General features: G+C 37.5%; 1 protein-coding gene across 3 annotated transcripts in view; it reads right to left on the minus strand.

Moving 5' to 3' along the window:
- The window catches only part of NR1H4 (nuclear receptor subfamily 1 group H member 4), a 39,929-nt gene extending 21,927 nt beyond the window's left edge, over positions 1–18,002 (minus strand). Inside the window, exons 1-3 of one of the 3 annotated variants that reach the window (XM_048061114.2) lie at positions 17,866–18,002; positions 11,197–11,333; positions 1,471–1,833 (exon numbers count right to left, since the gene is read on the minus strand). In XM_048061114.2, coding sequence (XP_047917071.1) covers positions 1,471–1,833; positions 11,197–11,281 — 448 coding nt within the window. In that variant the 5' untranslated portion in view covers positions 11,282–11,333; positions 17,866–18,002. Of the gene's footprint in view, positions 1–1,470; positions 1,834–6,276; positions 6,451–11,196; positions 11,334–17,865 lie in introns of those variants that run through there. The other 2 variants (XM_048061117.2, XM_066994479.1) reach the window with 2 other exon arrangements.
- Between the last annotated feature and the right edge of the window lie 1,680 nt (positions 18,003–19,682).

Raw genomic sequence — 19,682 nt, forward strand, 5'->3', positions numbered from 1 at the left:
AAAACATAAAATAAATTATCCCAATAAAGCAGTAAAATTATGGTTATGCAGAGTGATTCAAACTGAATTGGTAGAGAGGTGGACACATTTCCTTCTGCCATAGCTTTTAGTCTGTGTATTTACCCAGTGATCTTAACCTCACTCCTACAGACATTTTTTAAACATTCCACATTTTGTAATTGTTAGTCTTTGAAAAAATTATTAAGTCATTTCATAATCAAGTTAATAAACAGTAGGAGTAGCTTACTAACAGAATTAATGTATCATGAATTGGAACCTTTACATTAAAACTGAGTTTAATTGGGTTTATAATGACAATTAGTACAAATTAATTCATATTTTTTGACTTTGAGAAAATTCACACAGGCAGCAGAAAGAAAGAAATCTCGTATTTACTGGTATTATTGAGATAAGCATTATGACCCTTGATTGTACTTATGTTTAGAGTGTTTGACCATTTTGGTCTGTTTTGCGCTCAGAAATGAATCCACAATAGGTAAAGCAAAGCCCAAAATTAGTTCAGTCCACTGTCCATGACAATGAGCTCCACATTAAGATTAGCAGCCGTGTATTTCAGTGCTTCTGCAATGTCTGAGCTTTTAGCCCTTATCTGTAGAACGGAAACTATAGTGAAATATTTATTCACAGAATAGAATGAAAAACTGGGGCATTATTTTTCTTCCTATAGTGTACATCAGCCCCATAATTAGGTATAGTAGTTATTCCATCAGCATATCTTTTTTGTTCCCTTCTGATAAAATATCTGGCAATAATGTTTCCAATAATGCCAATCATTTTCTGTATCCTGTTTTATCCTGACACCAATTTGTGAATACTGTTCTCCTAGGAAGGAAGATTTTTATGCTATGAATACAACCTGAAGTTCCCTCCCTAGGAATAGTGGCTGTCCCTAGAAATAAGTCTAGAATTAGAAAAGCCCTTTCGTTTCACAAACCTGAGGATCCACTCCATATGCATTGGGAGCAGAGGGAAAGAGGTTCTCTGGGAACATTTTGCAGATGGGAGCTGACAGCTTTCACTTCAATACACACTACAAGAGGCACTTGGGCTGGGGTAGCAGTTGATTTTCAGGGCAATCTAGCACTGAGATAGATCCCAAGGGGGCTCCATGGGTTTGGCTCCTTCCGCAGGCACAGAGCAGGATCAACAGCCACCAAGACATCAGAGCCCTCTGCATGGAAGTCACTCTTGAGCTTACAGAGAACTAATGATGGCTTGAGAGCCGTAGGTTTGCTAACTGTGCTCTGTATTCACAGGACAACGGTGGAGGATGCAGACAGTTTGTCATGGGGAAAATACAGAATAACGCACAACATATCCAAATGGAAATCTCTACAATACTTAATGACTAGGATAAAAAATATCAAGAAATTAAAAAATAAGAATAAGAAAATCTGATAGTGCTGTGCTTAATACCTGAATAGTATTCTAAAATTGATTTCATCCTACCTTTGCATCCTTCACAAGTAAGAGCATTGTAGTGGTACCCAGAGGCTTTGTCACCACAGACCACGCAGAGCTCTTCTCCTTTCACTCTTCCTGTGGAGTGACCCAGTCTAGGCTTTTTGGCTGCAGGGATATCCATTATCTCTGTCTCCCTTGTGTAAAATGTCTCTGAGGGAATTCTTCGGAGCTCGTACATCCCAGGGGAATACCATTCCTCATGCTGCGGAGGGTAGAAGCCCAGGTTGGAGTAATAAGGTGGCGATGAAATCTGAGGCTGAACTTGGGGAAATGGCACACTGTTGTACTGTGTGTAAGGTGAAACATCTGCCTCTTGCACTGGAGAACTCATTGGCTCTGAAAGGACACCTGGAAAATAATAACGCCAAAAATAAAAATAATAATAAAAAATACAACTATGAAACCACAATTGTCAGAGAAGTTTCCACTTCCTAAGACATCTATCTCAAAAACAATAAGGCATAATCATGAAGACCATACATTCTGAGCTTAGATTTGATGTGGTCCTAGTCCTATACACATTCACTGCAAGATGTTTTCAGAGTAACCACCCATTCTCAGCCACGCCTTCATTATTGTTGGAATGTCCTGCACTGCCACTCACACACAAAAACATTGAAGATACCATGCAGCAAGTAGTAATGTTTTGTTTACAAGAAAGAACAATCCACTCCACAGAGAAGCTAGCAACCTGAATTAGGTCTCACAGCAGAATAAAAGAAATCCAAACAAAAGTAAAAAAATAAAAAAATAAAACAAGCTATAGTATTTATGAAAGTTAGATCAAGACAGAAGCATTTTGTTAATTTCTATACAATTTCAAATGAATACACTGTTGACAGGGGAAAACTGGACTGGGGAAAGAAAGCAAGGCTGAGGCTTAATTGTAAGACTAAGCAGATGAAATAAACCTTCAAGAAGAGCCTGAAAGGGGTTCCATGAAGGAGTGGGGAAGATATTCTTAACATACGTGATGAAATGGGACCTCCCTGTAAGCCATCTTCTGCAGCCTGGTCCCCAGCCCCTACAAGCCTGTGAGACTTAGAGCATTGGTGCACTTCTCGTGTGAAACACCTCCATAAGCTGGCACTATTCACCTCTGAGCCAGCAACAAACTTGACAATGGTGAATGAGCTGTGACGAGGAATTGCATCCTTTTTCTGTAAAAGTAGCTTGTAAAGTCAGTATCAAAGAAGTATCTGGAGGCTACTTTAACTCTGTCCATCACATTCTGTCTGTCGTGTTCAAAACACAACTTATATCTCGTTTTTTCAATAACACAATTACAATGACATCTAACAGATGCTAGATGATATAATTAAAAGCAAGCCCATGTCAACCAGATGGAAAACTAATTAAAAGTTATTTGCAAACTACTTCATATTTTCTGACAGTTTCTTTATTTGTTCCAAGAAGACAGTCTGAGAAAAATAGTGCATATTTCCAGGAAGATGCCAAGTCCCACTCTCAACAGCAGAATTTCTAAGGAAATCATAGATAAATGTTTGTTGGTGACCATTACTTAGCAGTGCTTCTAAAGCACTCAAAAATGTTTTTGTTGACATAAAATTGGTTTCCTGGAAAGGCTCCTTCACTTCTGAGGAATCAGAAACAATGAAGAAATGCTAACAGTTAAGGAGGAACATGTCAGCCAAGAATAAAAATCTATAGGAGGAGATTCTTCCCTCTCCTTTGTCTCACTTCAGTTAGTGACAGAAACTAACCTTTGCTTTTCAAATACTTTTTCACTTTCAAGGTCCTGTGCTCTTGCTCTGCAACTTTCTGTCCTTCCTATTTGACTGTGCTGCAGAAGTGATACAGGTGGTTTGGGTTTGCCTGAGCACTGTATTGTCCACAGCACATTTTTGCCAATAGCAAATGTGGAGATTCTGGTTCAAGAATAAGCAGCAAGATGCAAGTCTTGAAAAATGGGATATAATCCCAAATAAAAGTAATGGTGCCATTTATTATTAACAATTATTTCAGTTATGGTTGCATTTAGTTGCTCCAGAAGATGCCAAGGCCCCGGTTACTACACTAACGTATAGCAGAAGGCATTCCCCAAGCCAAAGCTTATGTCCTTTATATAAGTAATATGGAGACCTCAGACAAAACACAGGCATTTGAGGACTTCATAGAAGAGTCTGGAGGTGAAGTCAGAGCTTTGTGCATCAAAACTAAACTGTCACTGATAACTGTCAGCTGCAGCGGTGACAAAACGTGTGAAGGGTGAAGGCAGCAATGATTTGATGCTGACCTTTGCTGTTCGGTACGAAATTCTAATGCAAAGAAAGGCCTTGCAAACTATAGGTTTAATGGTGGTCTTTCTTTGATTTTAAAATGTGGTCTTTCTTTAATTTTATTTCCAGTGTGTTGGTACTGCTGTTCTTTGAGACCTTTCAAAGTACTTTAAGTACAAAAAACAGTGTTACTTTAATTGCAAGACGTTCAATCATTACACATATCATCCAGTCTCTTTGGAAAGGAATCTGTTCACCATGGAAACCTAAGCTGTCATTTGCTAGTTTGTAATTACTTAGTTGATTGAGTTTCTTAACGGAAAGTGGGAATATTCCAAAATGAAAACAAAGAAACTGTTGATTTTTATCTCTATGCCATCCACCGGAAAATTCACAAAAGCTCTATATCAGTCTCTTGAACTACTTGGGCCTTTGAAAGAACAAGAGAAGGCAACATTCGTTCCACAGCAGAAAACTATCTCAGGACTTATTAGAAAGTCAGGATTGTTAAAGAACTGCAGCATATACTGAGACAATATTGGGTATTTATTTAAACTAGTGCAGACCAATTGCATTACAGATGTTTACAAAAATCTCCATAATCATTAATTTTTTTCTGCGTCTGGGGAAAAATAAAAATCATCTGAATCAATCTATAAAGTAAAATACAAAAGAAAGAGAGAAAAAAATTCAGCTGATTTCTCTCCATGCTCAGAACAACAGAAGGGAAAAGGGAGAATAGGCAGGGTTGAGAGAGAGACTGAGAGAACACAATCTTGTTTCATGTAAAACAAGTTACAGCTAAAACTTTGGAAAGAGTATAGATTGTACTTTCATGGAGACCAGAGTGATTTTTAAGGATATTTATGTTGTAACTGTATAGGTTTTCCCACTACAGCTTAAGGCTGGTTTTTTTTTTGTTTTATGTTGACTTGATTAGTCTTCTTTGAAGAGCGTGGTGGATACTTTTATTTCATCCTTAGAACTTAGCTGACTTGGCTAAGCGAGATGCCTTTCTCTTGGTTAAGTGAGATGCCTTTTACCCAGAGCAGATCAACAACAATTGTCAAATGATGATTTTCCCACAAAATTATCAATAAGGCTAGAATTAAACATTACAAGAAATGGTTTGCTTCAAAGCATTAGTGATTTAAATCTTTCCTAAAAATATTTTGAAATGTAGAGGTGTTCCATAAAGACACTATAAATATGAAACTGTCTCATTTTTTGGTTGAAATGTCCTTTTTTCTGAGATATTTTCTTTAAAAATGAAACAAATGGTGAGGTTGAAGTAGGAACTAACTGCTTTGAAATTACCGGAGCAAAGAATTTCTATGACCCAATCCAAAACATGTGGTCTGAGCAGAGCTCCCCAGACAGCTGTGTGCACAGGGCTTCTAACAAAGGCTGGAGGGATTCTGCTTTCAGAAGCATACAGCGTACTGCACTGTCTTGCATGACATTTTAAATCCACACCAAATTTTACAATTATGCTTTGCAAAGTATATGTAAGTCTAGAACAAATAGTTTCTTATCACAAAAGAATATTAATCTTATCTTGTTAACCAGAATGCACATATGCTTTTATCAAGACATCAGAAGTAGTCTGAGATGGGCTGGTCTCGTGCCACTGTAAAGCATGAGACAGCCCACTGAAATCGCTGGAGGTGCAGTAGTAAAAAAGGAGTGAAAGTGAAGTCAGAAATGAACTCACTAGAATATGGTATTATTTTATATTTGCATAGTCTTAGCTATTTTGAAACATGTATCTGTTTTTCATTTCGGAAGCCTACTTCCTAAAATTTTAAAGACTATTTAAACATACACAAATGTATATTACTTATAGTTGATCTTTTAGGTTATATTTTATAAAAGAATGTTTTTCAATTAAAACGTTTTACAAAAGTCTGAAACATTCACCGATATCAAAGTGAAACATTTACATGGATGTGGTCACAATTTTATAAATATTTTTCTACTTTTCATCTACTTTCTATTTGCAACCGAAACACATCAGAGTTTTGTTTTTGTTTTTTTAAATTTTGCACAGATTGTTTTACATACAACTTTAAAAATATTTGATGTAGGCTTAAGTGCTTGTAGAAATGAAAAGAAATTTTCCATGTAGAACCTAAGGAAAGTGTTTTCAATTATACTGAGGTTATGTGCAGATTCAAGAATAATACAGTTTTATTCGGAATATTACAGAAAGTACGACGATATCACATTTTAATGTAAAAGTTATTGTTCCACTAAAATAAAGCTAATAGAGGAAAAAAATTCTGAGCAGGTTTGAAATATGAGCCCCTGGCACAATGTGGGATATACATGAAGGAACTTAAGGAAATAGGCACAAGATTCATGATTAAGTTATTTGGAAACCACAGCACAACCATTAATGAAATCCTGATTTAATTCCAAACAAATTATTTTCAGATCTTGAAAAACCACTTGAATTTAGCAACACAACTTTGTAACAACCTACAGTTTCAATGAAGAACATAAGATCAGATAACACACACACCTAAATGAGATCACAGAATTATCCTACCTTAGGTAGCCTTCAGTCAGACCATTTCTTGAAGAAAAATGCTGTCTTTAAGGTACTCAGTCCTTTCTCTCTTTCTCTCCTTTTCCCTAAAGACTATTTAGAAACAAAACTTCTTTGTTCTGCTTTGTCTATATCTTGCTGACTTCTTTACAGTGAGAACTTTCCTTAAGACTAGCAAAGGAGTGACACAGGCCAGAGGTTATATAGTTTACTGATTAACTTCATTACAGAGAAACTTGTTTGTAAATGCCTGAAACAATAGCAACACCTGCTCCCACCGTGAATTTACCTGCATAAAATTTGGTTTCCATTCAAGGGGGTGCCTCCACATAGCTGAGACATTTTTTTGTAACTATTTGAGTTTACTTAAAACAAAATATTCCTCAATAAATGTATAACAACATCAGGCAGTTCTGTGCAATAGATTAACCACTTCAATGTCACAAAAAGCATGTTTTTAGCTGACTGGATTAACAGATGCATTTTAAGAACAGAAATGCTTGTATTCTCCTAAACAGGCCAGAGTGCTTAGGCCTTACTGGACACATCAGATGACATAGAAGAGTGCCAGGGAGACCTCCCTAACTCAAGGCCATGTGCCAAGGATCAGTTCTCCTCTATGTCACTTAGGGGTAAAGCTATCTCTCTTTAGAGTGGACAGCACACATCTGCACTTTGAAGGCATTGCTGCTGACCTTACTCTTCTGGGCCCACATAGCCCCCCCTGTGGCTCTCAGATACTTGTGTTTAATATGTGTCATTTCAGCTCAAAGCATCTGTAATAATGTGAGGGTTCTGTTGGATGCCACCACAGTGGCATGAAGCTATGAGAGTGTGTTGCATGCCTTGGTTTGATGGCAGCTAAGATCTGAACCCACTGAGACAGTGTTAGAGGACAACGTAGGGCAAAGACATACAAACGTACTGCAGTCTTGTCCAAGCTGCCTTTTTGGGTACAGTTCCTGGAGTTAGGCCATGTCTTAAAGACACCTACTACAACAATCCAAAACAGAGCCCTAGAGCAAGCTAAGAATTGAGTAGTGTCAAGATGGACCGTCAGAGATGCTGTGCCCCTTTCATTCTTCAGCCTCTTTTATTTAGAAATGTGAATATGCTCCCTGAGACCCAACATCAGATTTGTGGCCAGAAGTACATCTGAGGACCACACCTGGAAGTAAATAGCCAGAGAATTAAGCCCCAGAGTATAAAATTACTGTGTAATTTCACAAAACATCTTGCTTTCCAGGCTAAGATCCATAGAACTCGCACATACACACAAAAGGAAGCATCACACGCATTTTGATTTTGCCTTTCTCTGTGGTGCAGCCTTCATTCTCAGAGTCCTATTCATTTGCATTATTTTTCTTGATATTTTTTTCCTCAGATTCCACACTGTTTGCTTTGGGTCTCTTCACAATAATTATTATATACACATAATTTTCTATTTTAATTTGTCTTGCTTTGTTTCTTTTTGATTTGGGGGTTTGTTAAAGGCCTAATTATCTTCTGTGCAAGGATGAAGACAGATGTTTCATCACCTGCCAGGTGGTGTTGAAGACAAATAGTTATTTAACATATCTTATGATTTGGAAGGTGTTTAATCAGTTTGGACACTTGTTTCTGCTACTATTGAAAAAAAAAATATATATATATATATATTTTTAAAGGCATAACCAGAACAAATATAAATTTATCTGAAAGGCGTGAGTCTCTTTAGTTCATCTTAGGTGCAGTTCTATGCCTACAATTTTCAGTGGCAGTTGTTGTTCTTACATTGTCAAATATTTAAGACAAGTTTAGATGTGTTGCTTTCTTTTGCCCTTTGTTACATTTCTTTTTTGTTTGTTTGTTTTGTTTATTCTCCATTGTCCACATCACTACAGATTTTAAGAGTACTTTTTCACTGCAAAATACTTTTCTCAAATAGGGACATGTACAATGAGGATAGCATTTCTTGTCACATTGTTTTGACATTACATTATAAGAAAACATTGTCAGACCACCAAAAATACTTAAAATATATCTCTAATCAAATTAAACATGCAATAGCATTGACTTATTTCTCCAGCTTCTTTTCAAAAAATCCTTCTGTCTTAATTGAAGTTTCACACTTGATATCTTGCATATTAATAATTCCTATATAAGGTGCTTTAACAGAAAATAGAACGGGGCTATTCCATTAAAGGCCTGCCACCTATGGTTTGAGTGAAATGTATATATTTCAAATGCCATACAAATATGTAAGCTTACACCCCACATTTAAAATATGAAGGAGATATTTTTGGTGTCTGAAAGTTGCCTCAGTCCCTTGTAAAAAATGGCAAGTGATAACCACTGAAAGAGAGGAGATACTGGATATATGGGTATTTAATGTATGTATTGGCCCTAAAATAGAGAACTTTCTAAGGTAATTGGAAGATGTAATCAAATATCATTTTGCAACAGTCTTTCTAGGACAGTGCTACCCCAGCTGAATTTTTAAACCTTGGAGCTAGGCTTGTTAGTGTCAGCACAGTGCTCTGCTGATGTCCTTCAGCATCATCTGGGTCAGATCTTACCTCCAGCCAATTTGGAGCAAAGCAGAGGAGCTCAATTCAGTCCATGGATACCATTGTGGGAGCATTCACAGAACAAACTAATGGCTCTAAAGTGCGCTACAAAGCTCCTAAAGGTTTTAAATGAGACCAGGATTATGGTCCTAAGTTACAGGGGTTCAAAAATTCAGGTTAGCAAATTGGACCAGTCTTCACAAAGCTGCCCCTATTTGATTCAAAGGGGCCTGTGAAATAAGAACAGGATTTGACTGAGGAAGAGAAGCACCTTAATAGGACAGGTCTCATGGAGGCCCACACTCCTCTGCAATTTCTTTCCTCTGGGATTTTTTTTTTTTTTCCCAGAAAGTGAGTATATATCTTTGAAAAGGACACTTTTTTAATAAAGGCTGATGTTTGTAAGTCAGCAATTTCTAATTTGTATTACATCAGTGCTGTAATGTGTGAGAATTTCTGTGAGAAATGTATAATCTAAGGGTCATTTAAGAGAAAAATTATTTCCTGTTTCCTTGGGTGTACAAGTCTCTACCTGACAAAACTGAATGTCAATGTCAAAAAAATGCAAGTAGTTTACAAATATAAAATTGATAGGCAACGCCAGTTCCTACAAGAATCTTGATGGAATCATGAATCACTTCACAATGAGTAATTTGTTCTATGGAATCAGTTACATGTTATTTCTTTCTTTTTTTTTTTTTTTTTTTTCCATCTCTAAAAGCAAAAGACACCAAATTTATAAAGAATTCAGTTTTGAGACTTAGCTGAGTGACAACCCACAAAACAGGACCAAGTGACCATAAAAACCAGTTGGAAGTCAGCTTAAGTGAAACAGCAAGAAGGCTAAGTCTCCTTCCTAACAGAACCCCTAATTCAACCCCTTAATACGTTATTTCTTTCTGTTACAGAAATGTCAGTTTGAATTTAATCTCCATTGTGGTAAGCTCTGAATATCTATAATGGGGGAGGCAATCCCTCTTCTGAAGACCTGAAAGTTTCTGAATGAGACATCAATGTGGAGGAAAAGTCTTTTACATTAACTTATTCCCTTGTGTTTTGAAGCTGCCTGATTCTCTTTCAAAATAATTCACTAGCAGAGGAAAAACCTAAAGATCTGAATTAGCTCAATTCATCAGGACTTTTAAAGGGATGATTGAATATAAAATTTGGCACCTTAAATTTGGATATCATCCTCTTCTTTGGGTGTTATGACCTGACATTGGAGTTAACAGATAGCAATGTTTCAGCTATTTATATGTAGGTTTTTTTTGTTTTTGTTTTTGTTTTAACTATTGGCAAAACATTTCCTCTGCTAAAAAGTATTTCTCACACAGACAAAAACAAACAAAACAAAACAAAACAAAACAAAAAACACATTTAGAGAAAAAAATACAATAACATACAGTAACGCAATGTTTTTGGTTATCTTTAATAATAGTAATTTAGGTTAGTTGCATGGAGGTGGTCCTCTTCAGAGAAACACTCCAAACTTCTAGGTGCTCTGCAGCAGGAGTGGCTCTACATTTCAGAGTCTCTCAGAACCCAAGATGCTATTCTTGTTTCAGATAGATGAAATTTAAATGTTTGCAGATTTTTCCATCATTCAAAAAGACAGAATTCTGGTCTTATTTGGCGTGGAAATTTCTGATGGGCCTACAGCACTTTCTGTGGGGGGTCTGTATTATGTGTGAGGCTCTCAATATATCATGTCACTTAACAAAGGTCTTCCTATGCTGCCAAAAGAAAGGCTAAAAAAATGTGTTATTTTTTTTTTTCTCTGAGTAGAAGACAGCTTCCCCTTGGTCACAAAATATTGACCAAGAATTCTTCATTCATTAACAAGCCCATGTTTAGCCTTTAAAAAATTAGTGGAACTGGGAAAAGGAGAGATTTTGCAGCCCACATTACACATTTTATTGTATTGATATTAATAGTGTAAGTTTTTAATAGTAATCCCACAGTTTTAATTTAGGTGAAATGACTTTCATAAATATGCATAGTATAGCAATGCAAATATATTGCAGTATATTTTTATTAGTAATTAACTGAAAATACATTTGCTTAGCTTGGTTTAAATGACGCATGTGAAGATAACATCCAGCCTGTACATTAAGTGTCTTTTTTTCTGTCCGTTAGGTATTAGAGTGTTATAATAATAACCTACTATCAGCATTGATGAGAGCAATAGTGTGAAAGATTATATTATATACACAGATTTGTTATTTATCTTTCTTTCCATAGGAACTGATGATTCAAGAAGGTTGGCATGTCTCAACTACACATCATTGACTTTGACATGATTTCAATGCATTTTCTTCTAGGTTTTCAAGTAAAGCTAAAAGAGCAAACTATCCTTAATTTGGTAACTTACCAAATAAATGAGGACCTTCAACAAGAGAAAATCCATCTGCAGTAGCTAGCTGGGGATGTCCTATTAAATTCATTTCAGATCCCATTTATTCTTCAGTTCAGGAGGAATATAATTAAGAAAAAAATCAAAAGGAGATCCTGGAAGATAGAAAACAAAAAGGATATTTAAAACAACATATTTCATTTCTGTGTACCTTTTGTAAGGCAGGATTGAGGAGATTGTTTCAATATTTACTGTAACAAAACTTGGCTTGAAGTTACAATATTTAATTAAGTCTTCAAATAAAATGCTGCATATAGTTTGTTTGTTTTTTCCTTGCTGTGATGTATCTTATTTGCCATCCTTCTGCTGTTCAATTAAAACCAATGGCAGTTTATGCTTAACCTTACTCAAATATTCACAGACTGAAACACTGGGCTGACCTGCTGAGGACACGCTGCCCAGCCCCTTTCCCAGGAAATACTAATTGTTTGCATTATTTTTTCATCACTCTTTCATCATTTCTTTGGTTTCACTTACTGAAAAAGAGCGAGCTTATGGTTAGATCAGAAGACTCCAAGTCAGGAAACTTGAGTTTAATTTCCAGTGACTGGCTCTTTATCGTGCCTTGGGTAATTGCTGGCTGAAGAAGAGAAACGGTGGCAGAAACCAGAAAGCAAAGCCTTGCTCTAATAACCAGGCTTACCCACCTCCTCCCTTTATGGTCTCAAGCAGCCATACAACTCTCTCACATCAGGAAGTTGGGAGATGTTTGTGCCTGGTCACTGGCATACTTTCCTAACGGGTAAGAGCAGCTGCTATCTCCCAAGGTTGACATTGGCACCGAACCCAGAAAACACAACGGGGTCGTCTCCTTCCCGCTCCAACCACTAGGGGTTGGACCCTGCCATGGCCTCCTACTGAAGTGGGGGCTATAGCTAGGGCAGCACTGTGTTCAGGACAAAGGCATACCAAGAGGCTCCCATACCCAGGTCTGGCCAGTTTGGGTGGAGGAAAAGAGGCTGTGCTCATGTGGGTGAGCTGGGACAGCTCAAGGTTACATTTGGGGCAGCAGAAGAACAGAGCTCCAGGAAGGAGGTGTCACAGGGGCTCACACAGGCACCAAGAAGATTCTGAATAAAGTTGATAAAAAACTTTTTTTTTTTTTTTTAAAAAAGCAATTCTTTCTTTGTTTTCATTCCCATGGGATTGTCCCTAGGACTATGTTTCCACTCACAGTAGTCGTTTGAGAGATAGAGCCTGGTCTGCTTCCCAGTGAGGGCTCAGTGTGTTTCTCTAGCAAAAGTGAAGTCATCTGACAAAAATGTGAATGCAGCAGGAGGCCCCAGAGCTGAGCAGACTGGGAAGTAGTTTGCAAGACCAGCAAGCACACTGTGTAATTATATTCAGATTTGTCCACAAGGATTCATTAAGTTCTTTCTTAACATAAACAAAGGCCCTCTAATTAGACAGATGCATCTTAAATATCTGCCCATAGATAATTTAAACAGTTTACTCAGAAATGTCAAAAGCTGCTTGTGTCACAGACCAGATACGGGTCCTGCAGCAAATAACATGTAAACACACAGTCTCAAATCTAGCACAGAAACAGTTTTGCATCAGCAAAAAACTCCACATATCTTGGGATGGGATTTAACAACTGGCCCAGCCATCCCAGCAGGCCCACATCTACTTCCAGCCATGTCACCATCTCCATCATATTTGCTGGGGAAGGTATCCACTACCAAAACACCTCAAGAAAAGGGAATGGGGGGTTCTCTTACAGCTCCTTTCTAAGGGTCCTACGATGGACAAGACAGCAGCACAGTCAGGACTTTTATAATGGGAAATTATAAAGAGAAAAATCAAAATCAGACATCTTCAGAGGGCTTCTGAAGTTTTCTCTGGATTTTCATGCTGAAGATATGAGAGAGGCCATCCCCACCCTGTCGTCAAGTGCAAGCCCATTAATAGATTTCTTACAGCCCAGAGGAGTGCAACTCTGTCAGTTCCTTGCAGGATTCTCTCTCCCTGCAGCCAAACTTGAAGATGAAGTTCCATCACTACTGTTACTTCTCGTGTTTCTTTATCAGATTTTATAAGAGGAGCTAACATTGCTATGTCTGAAACGGTGATGTTGGGATTGTGATTTTCTATATGTTCATACAAAACCTAGAACTTATCTTCTTAGGGAATTTTGGGCATTATATCAAGAAATTTTAAACAGAGTCCCAAAAAGACATCAATTGCAAAGTATTTTGGTATACAGTTAGATATTTAATGAGCAGTTTCTTAGATTATCAGGGATATAACCTACATCTCTCTAGTCTGTGCTGCAAATAGGGAAAAGAAAGCAAGCTGCATTTTCAGCCCTAATATTTTGTTTGTATTTTTACAGCCTCTGAGCTGTATATAAACATTTTTGTTCCTTTCACGCTATCACATTTTTTGTTTTGTTTTGTTTTAACACCAGTAATTAACATCACTCTTTAACCTCAAGGTAGACTTCTTAGAATCTGTTATTCTTTATACATACACACACGTCATTAATAGTGCCTTGTTCATGGTAATAAATTTGGGGATGTATTTAGTACAATTTCTTAGTATGCTAGGATATTATGAATTTTATAACTCCACCTCTCCTACCACATTAATTTTGAACTGGATGAACTCAGTTCCAGTCAAATATTCATGACGATTTTAGAGTTCCTTTTTTTATTTTATTTTTTATTTTTTTTTAATAGATAAAAAGATAGATAGATATACTTCATTTCCCTTAATATATTCAGCTGATGTAGGCCATTTACTGGATTTCATGAAAGAAATTAATCCTATTTTCTGAGGATTTCTGCAATGCATAGGAGAGGATCACCATTAAAATGCTAGAAATATACCTTCCGTTACAGGTAGCTTTGCTATTGTAAGTTTTCCTGAACACCAAACTCTTCATTAAATATTGATTGATATTTTGCTTTGATATGCTCATGAATCCAACCTACTGTGAAGCATCTATCCTGTTAGATTTATACAATTAATTTCATTAGTAATTTAAAAACAGCAGCAACTGATTTCCAGCTCTCAGACCTACACCACATACAAAATACAGAGCATTTAAACATCTCTTCTTTCACACATTCAGTTCTAGAAAATAGTACAGGCCACCAGAAGTCAGTGTTGCAAGCCATCATAGACCCAGAGGTAGACTCCTCTGGTTTCAAAGAGCTGCTTCCATGACTTACGTCCTGTTATTAGCCACTTCTCAGCCTAATCCTCCTAGGCCGTTGCTGCAGTTAAACAGCTGGGATCCCAGTTTGCTGGAGCTCCCATGGCACAACTCCAGGAGCACTGCTCTGGCTGGCAGGGTAGTCCCACCCAGCAGACATACAGAGGTACCCAGTACCCAACTTGCTGGTGACACAGCCAGGTGACATACAGTGCCATCTGCAGCACAGTACCTATGCACAGAACCTCTCTGCAGAAATATTTTTTCCAAAGATAGAAGGCTTTTTGGTTTGATGACAAAACTATGTCATCTCAGTTTCCAGAATCAGTTCATTTATATGAAGTGCGATCAGCAACTACTCTCTTAATTCAGGCTTCTTTATCCACAAAACTCACAAAATTGTGAAGTGGTTCTTGATATTCTCACCTTTGGTATGACTAAACTTTCATAGTTATTTATACCTCCTGTTAGTTTCCTTACATGAAGTGTATTTTTATCTACTTCTATCTAGATTAAACTCAATTAACTTAGCATACCTGACTGATATTTAATGCATTCAGCTCTGGGACTCCCAGCACAAGGAGGACACGTATGTATTAGAACAAGTCAAGAGGAGGGCCACAGGGATGACTGGGGGCTGGAGCACCTCTCCTCTAAAGACAGGCTGCGGGAGTTGGGGTTGTTCAGCCTGGAGAAGAGAAGGCCCCAGGGAGACCTTACAGTGGTCTTCCAGTACCTAAAGGGGGCCTACAGGAAAGCTGGGGAGGGAATTCGTGTCAGGGAGCGGAGTGACAAGACAAGAGTAATAGCTTTGAACTGAAAGAGGGTAGGTTTAGATTAGATACTAGGAGGAAATTCTTCACTCAGAAAGTGGTGAGGCCCTGGCACAGGTTGCCCAGAGAAGCTGTGGATGCCCCATCCCTGGAGGTGCTCAAGGCCAGGCTGGATGAGGCTTTGGGCAGCCTGGTCTGGTGGGAGGTGTCCCTGCCCATGGCAGGGGGAGTGGAAACAGGTGATCCTTAAGTTCCCTTCCAACCCAAACCATTCTGTGAGTCTGTGTTCCATCCTGATGCATAACTAAAAAAAATACTCATCATATCAGGAGAAAAGCTGAAATAAAGTTAATAGGTGCACAGGAAATCAATAGTGCTCTTCAAAATAAATACCTCTCAAGAGAAATTAAGAGTCATGATGTAAGTAACAAAGCAGTATTTTAAAGAATTACTTTAGCTAAGTTTATTCAAAAAACTATTTACTCCACCTTTTGAGATTATTTCATAGGGTTAAATTATGCACTAAAGAAAAAGATCAGAATATATAAAGTAAAATCTATGCCCATTTACTTGAGATTATTTTCACCAATTACATGTTAAGAGCTTCGAATTACACAATTTTATTACACACACTCTTTAGCATATTTCAAAACAGTCAGTCAATGCATGTCTATATATCTGATGTTTAACATCAAAATTGAGATACATATGGTGAAATAAGTCACATAATACAGTATATATGTACATGCATGTTTATTCAGCTTTCTTATGGGTTATATGTTCCTGGGTGTATTCCTATATATATGTATACACAAATGCACTTGCATGTGAGTGTAGGTTTCAGTTTTATTGTGAAATCTTATCAGTGGACTGCCTCTGACCCTTCTACAGTCAATACCAAAGCTTCTCCTGGCTTCTGTGTAAGCAAAACCAAGCCTCTTAATGAAGTAATTAAAGTCAAAATCAACTGGGCTCACTGAAAGACAAAAGCATTATAGACCCATCCTTTCAGGTAAAATAAATATGTGTAATCATCAGAAAGGCTCCATAAAAATCAAATTGAATTTTACCTTCAGAAAAAAATGATTGAATATTTCAAGTTCTCAGTAAAGACAGATGTATCAAAGCACTGGCAAAAAAAGATTACAAATAGTGAGATACATTTCCTTCCTTCTGCCCTGTAATTTTGTCCTATTCTTTACACATCTGGCTGCCAATTCTCAAAGAGAAATTTCTGTAACAACATTAATCTATGGCCTGATCCACACACTGTTAATATTAATGGGAATATTCCCATCTAGTTCACAAGCTTTTGATCTGGCCTCATAGCCTTTTTGTAGAATATTTAATGTGGTGCCTCACATATATGAAAGGCTTTTTTATTTGCCTTCTTGTTTGTTGTAAACTGTATCAAAGACATGAAAGCGTTACGAAGATTTGCACTCCTCGTTTCTAGCCTTTTGCTGCCAGAGCGCTTTGGCATGCATGGCACCATTGGCAGCTACGCAGCAACTGATGCAGTATACAAGCAAAAATACCAGCAAGCTTGAGAACCAAGGGCAGGACTGTTACTGTGGTTGGTTGAAATTTACTGTGTGTTTGTTTGTTTTGTTTAAATATGATCTTTAAAATCAAAGGAACAAAGCAATAAAAAACACAGATGAAGTGTGGGATATTCACGCAGCTTGTGTTGAGGGAAAATGTGAATCTTCATATCAGGCACAAGTAGAACTGAAAACTCTGCCAAAAGAGTTGATGCCATTTCTGAACCTAGGCATGTAACTTCAAAGAGTGGGGTAGCTTTTGACTGTCCCTGGGATGCACTAAATACCGTTTCTCTGCACCTTTCCTTCTCTAGCACCTTTTTCCTGGCTCACCTCATAAGACTGCAAACTTTCTATCTTAACCTGTATTTGAACTCCCTTCTAGCCTAGCGGGACCTCCATCTAGTACAAGTCTAAACTATCTGTAACATGAGCAATAGAAGTAAATATAAATTTAAGTCAAATCTGTGCCACTCTTGGACTATTCTGAAGATAAATGGCTAGCGGGAGCATTCAAAATAAACTATCATTTTCTTAAAAAAACAGCAAGAGATTTAAACAGTAGCCACTTGAAATGTGAAACCCCCTTTCGCTTGTACTAGTTTTGTGAAATAAGTACTAAAGTCCCGGACTTCGGAAGATGCACCTGGAATCTGTACACAAGACAGTTAAAGAAATTACATAAAACAAGTGTAACTATCCCCTCCCAGATCATTCCATTTTCCCATTAACCACTTTTATTTTTTTTTCTTTTCTAAAAATGAAAAAAAAAGAGCAAACCAGTACAATCATAAAGCTGAGGCACATAATTAACTAGATTGCGTTACTGAAGGAAAAACTTATGTCAAAGTTAAGCTTTCTTTTTTACTGACACACAGACACTGATCTCAGCTTTCTAATGACAAATTCCGACACTGTCATTTTTTTCCATAACCTTAACATGTTTCCCAAGCGGAGTTTCTGCTTTTGCACCAGTTTTACAGATTAAATCACTTCTCCATTTATTATTCTTCCATAAATTATTAGTTTTAAAATTCCCTCTTTTCTGGCCAAGAATCCATTAACATACTCTAACTAATTCAGAGGAGAAAATTTTTCATACTACACAACTTCACAGCAAAATATATTGATTTAAGGAATTATTACTTACTGTCCTTTTCTGCAAGATTGTGGATGGCAGGATGTAAAACAGTTCTGCACTCAGTTCAGTATCCTAGTGATTCTCACACAGGAACATTTATGTTTTGTTTTGTTTTTAGGTTTAGCAGAAGCCTGTAGTGATAACACAATGAATCAAAGCTTGGGCTCATTGGCTCAGTGCCCTAATGGACAAGGATTACTCATTAACAATTCTTTCTTTGCGAAACTTCCTAAATGCAGGCTGTATTAAAATGTTGTGAATCCCAGCTTGTCCATCAAGACAGAGACTTGAAATTCTCATTAATACTCTGGCTGGGTGCAGGGGGGCGGTTGGCTCAAAAGGTGGGGTAATAGCACCATGTTGTTGAAAAGTGTTGTGCACTTTTCATGCACACATACATTTTTACGACACTCTCAGCATCTTTTTCTTTTCCAGCCAAGGAATCCAAAAGGCATTCCAAAACAGATACTTGACTTTTAAGTATTTCTGTTATATTTTACGCTTATGAGGGCAATTGAGCATTTCAGAGTATTACACCAAGTACTGAAGAAGGAGAATCATTTACAGCATTTCAGGGATTTGGGGACACTAAAGTTCAGTTCCCAGATCTCCCACACTCTCTAACAAACCACATCATTTTGATTTGGGCTCATCCCATAAAGCTTTAGGAGTGAAACTGAGACCCTTTACTTTAAGCCTAGCAGACTCATGCACCATTTGTGCAAAAAGGGAAGAAATTGGTACCTGTAGAAGGTGAATCAAATCATGGTTGCACTGCACCTGAAAATGCTGATCTCTTGCTACTGACAAAAATGTAGCCTTGAACAAAAATGTCCTCACTTACCCAGTAGAGGAATAAAATAAAGGATGAATGCAGGCTGTTCTGTTACAACATCACACCTACACAGCAAGAGTAATAATTCTCTGTTCTGTATTGACAACATATCCTCTGGGAATCAGTTGATTTGGCAATGGAATTGAGACAAACTTCAGCCAGAAGGACAGCTGGCAGCATCACTCATGGTTAATGAGTTCATGTCTGCCCCACAGTATATGTTCTCCCTCCTTCTCTTCTTCATATTTGCACTGCCTGATCAAGAGTGCATACACAAAAGCTGTGCCTCCTACTCCAGGAGAGAAGCATTGGGCAACAAACACATTCCTTTCTGGGAGAAAGGTGAGAGTTACTGGCCCTGAAGTTATCAACAGTAACATTCCTTTCCATTTAAGAGGAAATAGAAAAAAAAAAAAAAAAGAAAAAGAAAAAGAAAAAAACATTATAAAAGGTGTATTCATCCTCAATCCTCATGGAAACTGGAACTGTCTATCTTTCTCTTTAAAATGTAATTATGTCTTTCTCATATTCTTTCCCTTGCAGAATCACCTGGTAGCCAAACACTCATGGGTCTGTCAGGTTTCTGAAGAGATCAAAGCCATAAGACTGGACACCACTGTTTTCAGGGGCTTTTGCCTGCAATTCATTCTACCAGGCACTACTAAGGACATTTAAGACCAACGTTATCTCAGTCCTCATGAAGAGTCCTTCAGACTCTCTGAATGTCGTCACCACTCTAAATGATGAGATTTCTGTTTTACAAATTCATGTTTAGCAAAATTGACAGTGCTTGCTAAGAATTCTTCCAAAATGGCCTGGCCCACAGGAGGCAGGTGATCTCCACAACTCAGACCATGCCAACATCCTATTTGACACTTTTCAGTAAATGTCCACTACAGTAGTGTCTAGGAAACACATGCAAAAAATAAAAAATAAAAAAAATGCTTTCTTCAGTCATCTTGAGGCCAGTAATGGGATTTGCCCTTTAGCA

This window comes from Anser cygnoides, chromosome 1 (genome assembly GCF_040182565.1).
Source record: "Anser cygnoides isolate HZ-2024a breed goose chromosome 1, Taihu_goose_T2T_genome, whole genome shotgun sequence".
In the NCBI taxonomy this organism is placed as follows: Eukaryota; Metazoa; Chordata; class Aves; order Anseriformes; family Anatidae; genus Anser; species Anser cygnoides.